Source organism: Pollicipes pollicipes, unplaced genomic scaffold, assembly GCF_011947565.3.
Source record: "Pollicipes pollicipes isolate AB1234 unplaced genomic scaffold, Ppol_2.1 Scaffold_3447;HRSCAF=4054_pilon_pilon_pilon, whole genome shotgun sequence".
Classification (NCBI taxonomy): domain Eukaryota; kingdom Metazoa; phylum Arthropoda; class Thecostraca; order Pollicipedomorpha; family Pollicipedidae; genus Pollicipes; species Pollicipes pollicipes.
Window position 1 is genome coordinate 41,460,057 of NW_023596297.1, and position 12,323 is coordinate 41,472,379.

A 12,323-nucleotide genomic window follows, 5' to 3' on the forward strand; every position below is an offset into this window, starting at 1 on the left:
AATGAGCTACTTCGTGCAAAGTATATTCGACTAGTGATATCAGCTTCATGGCATCAGCACGTAAGTTGTTCAGTGCATTAGCGAGGAATATTACTGACATAGATAAGACAGAAGCATAAGCCTTATTCCTCGGATGAAAGCCAGGGAAATGGGGATGTAGTTCGGTTGGTGTAACAATAGGCTTCTGCTATTGTTTCGCTCAGGCATGTCGCCGAAATATCAACCCAGCTATATTTCCATTCTCCTGGTTTTTCTCCGCGGAACAATGCTACTACTGCTGTCTTGGCGCATCAGCATGTACGTCTGCTTCTGGTTTGAGCGTGAAACATGGCAACCCAAATTTCCATTACATTTCACCCTATGTGTTCTAATGCCTGCCTTTCACGCGAGCCAACACATCCACGAGGATATTTAGTACGAATATGTTCTAAGAGAGGAACAGTATTTAGTACCGATTTTTCCTAAACCTACAGAAATACTGTTCCCCTCTTGGTGAGTATTCGTACTAAATATTTTCGAGGATATGCTGCCGAAGAAAGTTTGTTGCCGGAAGATCACCGTGCGTGGGGCAAGATCCAAGGCAAATAAACAGGCGAGGCCCAGCGCCTAGGGGTCGTCTGGAGGATTGCGGTTGCTTGTGTTAGGCCGGAAGGTATACGGAAAAGCTCACCTTGCATGAGGAGTATTGTTAAGATTTCAATACAGTGCTGACTGGTAGCATTCCAGTCATGTCAGGAAACTATTATTTTGCTATTGTTGGAGACAAAGATAATCCGATTTTTGAAATGGAAATATCGCCACCCACCAAAGAACCGAAGGTACGTACCAACCTAGCGGCCAAACTATGCATGCAGTTTTATGTTAATTGAAGGATGATTTTGTAGTTTTGGTGGATGAAAGAGATGTTAATACTTCGGTCAAACTAATTGTTCTAAATACCTCCTATCATCAGAGACTAATAGAAATGCTCATCCTGGGTTTTAGCTTTGTGAAGCCCATACCATAGCATATGTTTGGTCATTTCTTGAGTGGTAGCTCATTCATAATGCCTTTGTTAACTAGGCATCTGAAATAATTGGCTTTATCATATTGGAGCCAGCCATTCACCATCCCTTGTTCTGACCATATCACCCACAAACTACCCATCAAAGTCCCTGTGCAATGTGAACTGAAGTTCATTACATTCCTCTTCAATTTTATGTATTTAAATGTGCTTTGCAAACCTTTGCCTGTATGAAGCTCTGCTTATGACTTTTACATTACAAATGGCTCATATTGGTTGTGAAGGCCTCATCAGCATGGAAGCATATTACTTCTTTAATGTGGCAATTTTTAAAAAAGATATGTCAAAATAATTATACCTTACCTCACCTAATGGTGATCAGGAATTATAAAGGACCACTAGGCCTGTAAGTTCCGGTCTTGTCAGGCTCCGGGTCTGGTAACCAGTCTCAAATTATGGGAAGATTCAGTGTGGGATGTCATACATGATGTCAGCCCAGCTCATATCAAGCCTAGACTTGAACTGTTCAACTGAGGTCGACAAGGTGACAGGGTGTGGAAAAGTGTTCCAATCGTTGACAACTGGTGTGCTGAATGAGTTACAATGGACGAGAGTCCTAGCTCCAGGTTTTCTGAGCTTCCATTGATGTCCTCTTGTCATCTCCTAGTTGTGCTTTGTCAGGAACTCCTCTTCCCACAGTGGCATACCTCTGTGAAACAGCTGGTACACTGTTGCCATGTCTCCCCTATGACGATGATAGTAGATAGTACAGCAGGTGCAACTGAAGGAGTCTGAGCCTCTCAGGGTGTGGCTGGTGCCTCACTTCATAGACCAGCTGGGTACCGTGGCCGGGGACCAGCTCGTCGCTGAGCCCGTTCCAGCCCTTCCGGTCCAGTTTGACGAACGGGCCTCAGATGACGTTGCCCGGCTCAAGCACCGACGTACTAAGATCTTACAGAGCAATGGCAACGTGCGAACATCGATGTTGGCAAAAGACCGCCTCACGACCCCCAGCATCTTGTTGGCCTTGGAGATTACTTCCGTCGTCTGCACGTGCAACTGGAGCCGATAATCCACGAAGATCCCGAGGTCCTTCTCGGTAGACTCGACCACGATTTCTGCGCCGTCCAAGAAGTAGATCAGCCCCGGGTTGCAGTTCCCGATGTGCATTATTTTGCACTTCGCTGCACTAAAGGGGAGCAGCCACTCCTTTGACCACCTGGCCTGGGCGTCGAGGTCAGCCCGCGGAGGTGAGTTAGTCAGGGGCCTCGGGACATGACAGTAGACCTTGGCGTCATCCGCAAACATCTTAGCCACGCTTTGCACTTGTTCTGGCAGATCATTCACGAAAATTATGAGCAGCGTTGGTCCAAGTACTAATCCTTGCGGGATGCCGCTGACGACATCGGTCCAGTCCGACTTCGAGCCTTGGACCAGCACTCTCTGCATCCGGTGGGTAAGAAAAGCCCCATTCCAGCGTAGCAAATTACCTCTCACACCGTAAGCATAAAGCTTGGAGAGCAGACGGTTGTGAGGCACAAAATCAAAGGCTCTGCTGAAGTCCAGTCCAGGTACGCCACGTCCACCGGCTCTCCATCCACTACCGCGGCGCTCCAATCCTCCATGACCTCTAACAGCTGGGTGATACAGGACCGCCTAGGGAGAAAGCCATGCTGGGCTGCATGAAGAAGTCCAGACTCCGAGAAGTGATTAAGTAAGACATCACGGACGAAAGTTTCAAGTATCTTGGAGGGAATGGCAGTAAGGCTCACTGGGCGGTAGCTCGCTGGGGATTGTCGGTTGCCCTTCTTGAAGATCAGGACTACCTCGCCAGGCTTCCACTCCAGGGGAGCCTTCCAGATGCTAAAGATTTCCGGAAAAGCACGATGAGGGGTGCTGCCAGGACATCTGCGGACTTGCGAAGAAGCCTTGGATGGACATCGTTTGGCCCAGTGGCGCTCGAGGTCTTCGGAGCATTTAATTTCTTTGCCACTGCCTGTTTAGAGATGTCCACGCCGTCCAGAAACGGTCCAGTAAGGCTGCACAGCAACACAGGCATGGCGCTAGTCCCTTCGTCCGTGAAAACACTGGCGAATAATGTACAGAGGACATTGGCCTTCCCTTCGTTACTGCTGATCAACACTCCGTCATCGTCAATAATGCCTTCTACCCTGCATGTTGTGCGTAGTCTTGAGTTGGCGTACCTCCAAAAGGCCTTGGGTTTCTTTTAAGGTCTGCTTCTAATTCCAACTGTTTCAGAAGGAAGATCACAGACATCTGAGCCAGTTCATCGCCCATGCAGCACTGGATTTGGTTGATGAACAGATGTGGAATACTTCATCAATGTACTTGAAGGTGAGCATCTTAACACATAAGTGCTTAAACAGTATCCATGATATTTCAACCCCAGGTGCTTTTTTTCTTCAAAGTTTGTATTTGATAAGTGGTCAAGCGGTGTCAAGCCTGTAGCAATTCCCTTGCTTGTGTTATATCAGAATGTGTTGTCTGACTTTGTAGCATTCAGCAATGTTCTTGTAATCATGTTAATATTGCATTGGCCTGCCTGGGTGTCAGTTATGATACAGGCCTTTGAAAGGCATGGTAATGGTAGATGCTCAATGAATGCAAACATGTGGGATGGGGGCTTCCGCGTCTCCGGCAGGTCGTGGACAAGTTCAACGAATGGTTTGTGTCGGCATTTGTGACTGCCTCTCGCATGCGGTTCGTTCTGCTGCACGACGTCAAAAACGAAGATGGGATCAAGAATTTCTTCCTTGAGATGTATGAAACGTATATTAAGGTACGAGTTTTATCAATTAAATTAATGTTATGTATTATTTTACTGGTTAGTGAGCTGTTGACACAGTATCTAGGCGGATGAAGTGGTTATTGCGTCCGTATTGGGTTGCACACGTGCTGCACCATCCCATTTTCAACATAATTTGAGTAGAAGCGTATTCATCTACCCATTTTTCGTGACCGTTTGTTCCAGCACTCGATGAACCCATTTTATGAGAACAACACGCCCATTAAGAGTTCTGCCTTCGACAAGAAGGCCCAGCTCTACGGACGGAAGTACCTGACCAGCTGATAGTTCCCTGGCTGCCTCTGTTTCCAGCTGTCCAGTCGCCTGGAGTCGAGGGGGAGGGGATGGGGGGGGGAGTAGCACCGGTCCCGTCTGCCACGATGCCAGCCGTGGCGACCAGAAGGGGCTGGGGGCGGGAGGTGGGGGGGGGGATGGGGTGTGACATGGCACCAAGATAGCGAGACTCCGTTAGTGCCGCGCTGCTAACAGACCCATTGTCAATGTGTCTGCCGTGCAGTGCTGGGCGGGCTGTTTCGTTGAAGCTAGCGGCTCCAGTTCGACAGGATGACGTAGTGAATCTATGCATCGAAGGACATCTCTTGCCGGACAGTGAATGATCTAACGCAAACACCTATCGATGCAGTGTCTAGGACAAATGATGACGCGGGTTTGGCCAGGGTGAAGCCTTTCGTGACGGAAGGTGTTTGGATGTTTCCTAGGATGCCAGTGTGCTGTGCGCCATTCGGTCAGATTTATAGGATTGTGCCTTTTGCGTCAAGGAGATAAACACCTGTCCTTCCCGCTGTGAACGTGGTGATTTGTGTGAATTTTATTGAGGAATAGTCGCATTTGTGTTATCATCGTTCAGGCCATGTGTTACCGTTCCTGGTCGCTTTCAAACAAAACTGACAGACGTTCTTAAACTTCCTCCCGTGTCTGTGTTCGGAAAACTCAGGCGGATAAACTCGGTGTTACATATTTGTCTGTTTTGCTTTAAACGAAGTACTGTTTGTGTTTATTCCCTGATGACATATTGTATACATTTAAAGAATACATTTAGAATGTAAACGTGCGTTATTTAAAACTTGGTCTGATTTTGATGCGTGCGCTTCTCAGCGAAATCCAGTTGCTCGCATCGAGCCGCGTCGTTTTGAGCCTGTTTCACGCGACACAGGCGTAGGAACGTTTCAAAAAGTGGGGGGGGGGGGCAAGCTCAGGGTGTACTGGAATGCAAGCCCGATGACCGGGGGGGGGGGGGGGGGTAAAGATGGAGTTTGTTATCGCTCTTTATTCAAATGTCATGACTCTTATGTTAGATATGCATCTAGAGCTGTTTCTCACAGGTGCACATTGTTGCCTGTTCGACTTATCTATGGAATTCGGTATATCAGGCTATCCAGCCTCCTAACATTAGTCGTCCATGTCAACATGTCAGCATCGTATTTCCTGGGGAGGCGAAATTCCACGTGCGGGTGGGCATTTTGGGTCATTGAGGAGGTATTTGCCTCCACAGGGTAGGTGCCAAATACGGCCTGGTCATAGACGGGCGAGAATTTTGAAAGTGAATCGATGGCTCACGGTGCGAAGGATTTTTCCTGCGCCCTCATTTCCCTGGCTGCTTCTCAATAGATGAGACTTGTTGCAGCATTTTGGGCGGAAACAAATTCGGAGGCTTGAAATTGCCAACAACAGGGTGTCAAAAGCCATGCAACTGGAGATTGATTTTAAAAACCAAGCCACATAATGAAGGCCTGTCTGTCATATATTCCTTACCTGAGCCCTACTCCCGTCCACCGTCGGTGGCCACTGCCCTGGCCCGGTTGTCTCCCGCGTGACTGATTGCGAACTGATCGTATGGCTGGTTTGTTGCATATTTCTGGATCAGCATTACTACTAATTGGTGTGTGAAACATGTGTTGATCGCCTGTAACAGTACCTTTTTCCGAATTATCTTCCCTTACACCATATCACCGTAGAAAATTAGCCTCCGGGAAGGTGCATGCCTTATGTATAGATTGGCCCAACGGACATTGCATTGCCCATCATTCAACGTAGGCGACTTGATCTACTTTTGCGTGTAGGCAGGGGCGTAGCCATAGCCTTGTCAAGGGAGAGCACAGGGTGGACAAAAGCTCCTCTTGGTGAGCCCCCTAAAATTCCTAGATATAGCTTACTTGCTAACAAGGGTCACGGCTTCTTTGTTTTATTGTTATTGTTACCTTGTAACCAGGACAAAAACTGGAAGCTACCGTGATATCTATTCTGTTTTATTTTAAACTCAACACACTGCAGAAATCAGACGTTGAACGACCGAATGGAATAAATCACCGGCACTCTTAATTTACAATGGTTTACTGCTCCCGAAGGCGGACGGGAGCAGGATCGAGATAAGGAACATATGACAGACAGGCCTTCATTATGTGACTTACGATGGTACATGTACTCTTTCTAAACCGATAGAATTCAGAAGTTTTGTCAGAATTGCTTATCTGAGTTTCACAGACATTAAGAACACCGCGAAGGTAGATTTGATTGATGTTTGATTCCAATTTGGGAATGAAAATTTGATCGCAGATCGAGTGGTCAACAATGTTTGTTAACATGGCCAAACTATCTTTGTCCGGAAATGCTCACCATTCAATCGGAATCGATTAGTGATGCTATTTACGTAACGTGTTTTTTTAACATATGCGCTCACACATTTTAGTAACGAAAAATTCGACACCAGGCGTTGCAGTCTCCGTAGTCTGCGGAGCGTTAGCCCAGCGGCTGACTTTTAGCCTTGGCCCACCGGTGGACAAAAATGATGGCGTTCCTGAAATAATTGCCTCTACACAATGTAATCGATAAGTAATACAAGTTATGTGACATAATTTTGAGCATGCGCACTAGACAATTTTAGAAACAAAGACCTTGACACCAGGCGTTGCAGTCTCCGTAGGCCGCGCGGCGTCGGTTCAGCGATTAGTATTGAGTTGTGGTTGACGGATGGACGCAAATGATGACGCTTCTGAAAGAAGTATCTTTGAACGCTTCATAGCACGAAATCTTACACTTCAATCAAGGCAGTCTGGGCGTGCATTTCAAAATGCGATTTTTAGACTTATGATAAGAACGGACTAACCTTTAAACCACCGCGAAGTGGGGCTGGAATCTGGTGGTTGAACTGGGAGAGTAAAGGTAGAATTGTTATTTTTCGCGTTTCTGTGACTATCGACTCGCCCAAAAGACAGATTAACTCGGCGCCCGCCGCCTGGTGGTATTGCAGTGGCTGAAGTTCGGTTTTTCGGAAGCTGTAGCCCAGGCCATCGTCCTTGCTTTCGAGGCTGCGGGCGGGCATGGTCAAACTTTTTAATGCAATTTGCTTCATTTATCCATTCTGAAAAATGAGCGTTCTCAGGCAAACATGGGATGACGTTTGTCTTTTTAAGCCCATTTTGCCCCGTTTTATTTGATGAAAATGAGACCCCCACTCTACTCAATAATAATGCGGCCCCTTATTTCCTTTCGGGCAAGGGGCCATTGAGTGGAACACCTGGGGCACATTACCGTTTCCGGTCAACGGCTAGAGGACCATTTCGTTCCATCGCGAAGTTACTTCTGGCTCTAATTCTGGCGACACGGAGCACGATCTCCTGGTCGATCCGGAGGCCATTAGAAATATATGTTATATCACACTGTCCCCCCCCCCTGACATGGGAGGCGTTCTGGCCCACACAGTTAGGCCCAGATCAGCACAGGAACCCTCACTGGCGCAATAACATCCCTTATCGTCGAAGGTGGTTCAATAATGGTCACATAGACTCCAGTTCGATGCCTTTTCTGTGTCCTTCAGTGATGTTGAGGACGTAGATTGTAGATGCAAGAAGGTCCCAAATTTGTATCAACATGGCTATCCACATTCATCTTAAATTGTTCAAGATTCGGTCGGAATTGATTACTGATAAAAACTATGTAATGTGGTTTTGAACATGCACGTTCGCAAGTTATAGCAACAACAGCCTCGACGACCGGCGCTGCAGTCTCCATAGGCCGCGTGGCGCCGGTCTCGCGGTTGTGATATAAATGACGGTTAATGAGGAGACGAAAAACATGACGCATGTTGAGGAAAATGGCTGCTGAAATATGTGAACAGGCATGTATGTTTAATGGAGTGAGAAAGTAGCCTATACACACCCTTAATCTGCAAGTGTGTGGGGGGGGGGGGAAGTTAACATTGCTGCCCCCCATAAAAAGTGGGGGGCGCAGCAGTGCCCTCCCCCCTCCCTGTTCCTACGCCCATGTCACACAATATAAACGGGATTCAAGTAACCGTGTAAGCTCACGGACGTTTGTAGTAGCTGCTTTTTGTTATGTGATGGAAATGTGCTCATCGAGATGTCCATTGGTTGATCATCGATGATAATCTCCGAACATGGTAACCTTGAGTGAGTGACCGCGTTTGGGAAATGTGGCAGTGGTGTTTGCTGGCATTCAATAATGACATGTTTTTATGCTCAATTGGTCAATCAAGCTACACTATTACACGCAGTAAATGGCCCCTGAAAGTGTAACTGGGCGGAACGTCTCGGAAATAATATATATTATTCGGGGTCACAATGTGATGGACCCAACTGGGATGATACCCTATTGTTTGATGCTCTGTTATGCTCCGTCGAGTGAGGTGACTGCTACGAGCCGTCACGCGGTTATGATGCTCTGTTATGCTCCGTCGAGTGAGGTGACTGCTACGAGCCGTCACGCGGTTATGATGCTCTGTTATGCTCCGTCGAGTGAGGTGACTGCTACGAGCCGTCACGCGGTTATGATGCTCTGTTATGCTCCGTCGAGTGAGGTGACTGCTACGAGCCGTCACGCGGTTATGATGCTCTGTTATGCTCCGTCGAGTGAGGTGACTGCTACGAGCCGTCACGCGATTACCAGACGTGCAGACGGCGGCTCCGAGCTCAGATACGGCATTTGGAGCGATACAGCAGCGTCATCGCATCGCGTTCGGCTTATGCCCGGCTCTGTGGTCCGGTTACCGGCCGCCAACGGACGCATACAACCCGCTACACTTGTAAGACGCCGGCTAGACGCCATACATTCTTAGTATCAAGGTGTGTCGGAATAAATTTGTTCGGACGGAGGTTGGTCGCGTTTAAGTACGTGTAACCATAGTTTGTTGAAGGTCGGCGTGCTAAGCCGCCATTTATAAATGACCTCACGCGTCTGGACCATTTTTCGCCCCACCGTCCACCGTTTACTCACCGTCTGCACTGGGCGCCCCATTCCCCGGCCTAGTTCTGGTGTTGTAAGTAAAGTCCCAGAGAGGTAACGTCCGTTTATCCCCTAATTGAGCCAGATGTGCTAAACAAAAAAGGTCGTGTTGTCTGCCACGGAAGAAAGTCGACGGTAACGATAAGGCGTATGATGCAGAAACTTTGTATTGCATCCGCATTGTTGGCGACCACATCTGAGCTTAACGCTTCGCTGTCCAAACGTCACCCCGGTCCCGGCCGAGCTGCTCCGGTCCTGGCCGGCGCGCTGAGGCGGGGTGGGGTGAGGTGAAGTCTCCGGACGCGACCTGGCGGACAGTGACGGGGTGGGGGGGGGGGGGGTCTAAGCCTTCGGACGTGACCTGGCAGTCTCTGGCTGGGCGCCGTCGCTTGGGCCGTGCCTGAGTGAGCAGCCTCGACCGGGGAGACGGCGCGCCGAGACGGACATAACGGGTCGGCGGGCCGTAGCCGTGCCGCGGCTCGGTGGCCCCGGCTGGCGGCCGGAGCCGCGCGCGGACGGCCACGCGGGGGCCACCCCAGCCTACTTAATGGTCACGTGGGCAGCGTGCTTGGGGCCGGCAGGTGTGTCAGCTGAGTCATGGCGGCGGCAGTGAACCTTGGAACTGGACGACCGTGTTTTCAGAATAGCATAGCAAGTCAGGCCGCAGAGCCGATCCGTTGGCCTGTTTTTGCTGCCGTTTGTATTTGCGATCGAAGGTGATCCACTGTTGACGAAACTTACAACTTCTTCGGCTCACAGTCACGTTGATGAATGTTACTCACATCTGGGCTCAGCGGGCAGCTGATGAAGAGTGGCAGAGGAGGGCCTGTGTGACACAGCATCTCTAACGGGCAGCTGATGAAGAGTGGCAGAGGAGGGCCTGCGTGACACAGCATCTCTAACGGGCAGCTGATGAAGAGTGGCAGAGGAGGGCCTGCGTGACACAGCATCTCTAACGGGCAGCTGATGAAGAGTGGCAGAGGAGGGCCTGCGTGACACAGCATCTCTAACGGGCAGCTGATGAAGAGTGGCAGAGGAGGGCCTGCGTGACACAGCATCTCTAACGGGCAGCTGATGAAGAGTGGCAGAGGAGGGCCTGCGTGACACACCATCTCTAAAACAACTGTTGCATGGCTTTATCCATGAGCATGATGATGTGATGCCACAACATGAAATGGTGGACTCCTTTTTTCAAGGAAGTGCGGATGCTTGCATTGTCCTCGATCGCTCGCTCGATGGCCCATTAATGCGATTTTCCTGCAGCTGCTTGTGTTGAGTATGACGATAAGGATGCTGGAAGTGTCTATGCATTGATATATTTTACACTTAAGATCCATCTCCAATGAAAAGCAGAAGCCAACCGGAGTATTCTTGACGCGGTGTACTGCAGAAATGGAAACGTGTAATGGTAAAAATACCCATACACACACGCACACACAAATGTCACACAAACATACAACCCGTCAGGGTCATACGTCAGGGCGTCAGAGGTACAGCACAGCTTCATGTCTTTTAACCGCAGCTTTAAAGCATGTTAAAACTGAAATAGAAATGGCGCATAATTTGGGTGGGAGCGCATGGGAGCACTCGCGCGCTATATGCAAGCTGCCGTTTTTGGGCAGCAGTGCCGCGATTATCGAGCAGTCTGAGGGGGAGGGTCTGCCGCGGGCTCCGCACGTGGCTAGGGCGCTTTTGGTTAGATGGAGACACTGCGGCTCAAGACTCAGGCTCACCCGTAGTGCCGACTTTGCATGAAAGATTAACACGCGCTCGGGTGAGGGTCAAATTGACCCCCCGAAGGTTTTTTCCGGAATGGTTTCCGAACCACGCGGCGTAGCCGCACAAAATGTTGCTTATCTGTAGACAATTGAATAGCGGATTGTCTGGCAGCAAAAATTTAGATATACCTTGTAAGGTCGCTGACCTATCGCAATCGTTCATTCTGATTCGACAACGGAGTGTTAGACGAAGCTATACAACTCTGAATTTCCTTCTTAGGCAACACAACAATTGAATGAACAAATGACATTAACCCAAGGTCTGGTAAAAAGGTCAGACCAACGTCAAAACCGAACTGTTTTATTATTCTAGCTCTTGCTGTATGGGATAGTTCTTGGTGCCCATTTCAAGTTTATTGATAACAGGAGCCACATCATACACCTTCCATGGACTTCTTAAGGGTCAGAATAGGTCACTGACCTAGAATGCCCCATGTCGACAGTTTGTTTTCAGAAGCATACTGCCTAGCGTGATCTTTGTCGCTTTTTCAAATACAAAACTCAAACGGTTTTGTAGGGTTTTGGTCGCCATGACTCAAACAAGGCCACTGACCTTAGATGAGCACGTGACCTTTTTCTTAGAACAGTTATCTAGGTTCCAGGGTGACTTTGAAGACCAACCTCGAATTTAACCTTTTTTACCTCACTTGACTCGAAGGTCATGACCTAGAAACCTCAAACTTTGACCTAAGTGAGTTCACGTACAGTTCAATACACCCTGTGAATTTGGTGTCTCTAGCTCTCTTAGTTCCTGAGATATCAGTGGTCAAATTGACCTCCCCCACCCGAGCGAAGAGTATCCAACCGGCCACCCGGGTGCGTGTTAATGGTTTGGTAGATGATCATACTATGAGAGTCCAGCCCACCCAAGCTTCCGCGCACGCCGCACATGTGATCAGATGCTCGTTTTCCTGAAATGCATCGGGAGTCAAAGCTGATAATCTCTTGACTGGCCAGCATGGGATTCACTGAGCCGTGGTATGCCGAAAAACCGTACCGTTCATTGAGGAACGATAGCGGACGTGCGAGAAAACCAGGACCGTTATGATGGTGGGTGAGGCTCCAAGGGCAGATCATGGCGGGGATGGGAGACGGCAGACGGGACCCTAGCGCACCTCAAAGACAGCTGAGGAGCGTGCGGGTCCCAGCAGAGGCAACGGTCAGACGTGACGCCGAAAAGTTTTGGCTTCAATGCACCTGGTCGGATTGTTGTCGCAGAGTTTGACTGTGAACGAAGGTAGGCTGCGCACGTTTTATCTCGTGCTGAGAGGGAGAAGTTAAACTCAAGTATCGTTCGCAATCAGGCCGATAGATCGAAAATGAGTGTCAGCAACGCTGGGCTCGACTCCATGTGTCGTCAATCAGCTCTGGGAAAGTGGATTGTTGGCCAGAGATGAGGACCTCCATATCGTTGCCATAGTAAACACCAAAAGTGCGGCGGCAAGCAGGCTGAGGTCGTTGGCGAAGACTGTAAAGA

The 12,323-nt window shown here is 49.0% G+C and overlaps 1 protein-coding gene across 1 annotated transcript; it reads left to right on the forward strand.

The window, feature by feature from the left end:
- The first annotated feature begins 526 nt into the window (after positions 1-526).
- Trs20 (trafficking protein particle complex subunit 2) lies at positions 527-4,166 on the forward strand. The gene is made up of 4 exons (XM_037215642.1): positions 527-818; positions 3,263-3,358; positions 3,666-3,803; positions 3,996-4,166. Exons 1-4 carry the CDS (start codon positions 729-731, stop codon positions 4,092-4,094), a joined length of 423 nt encoding a protein of 140 aa, XP_037071537.1. The 5' UTR covers positions 527-728; the 3' UTR covers positions 4,095-4,166.
- The last annotated feature ends 8,157 nt before the right edge of the window (positions 4,167-12,323 follow it).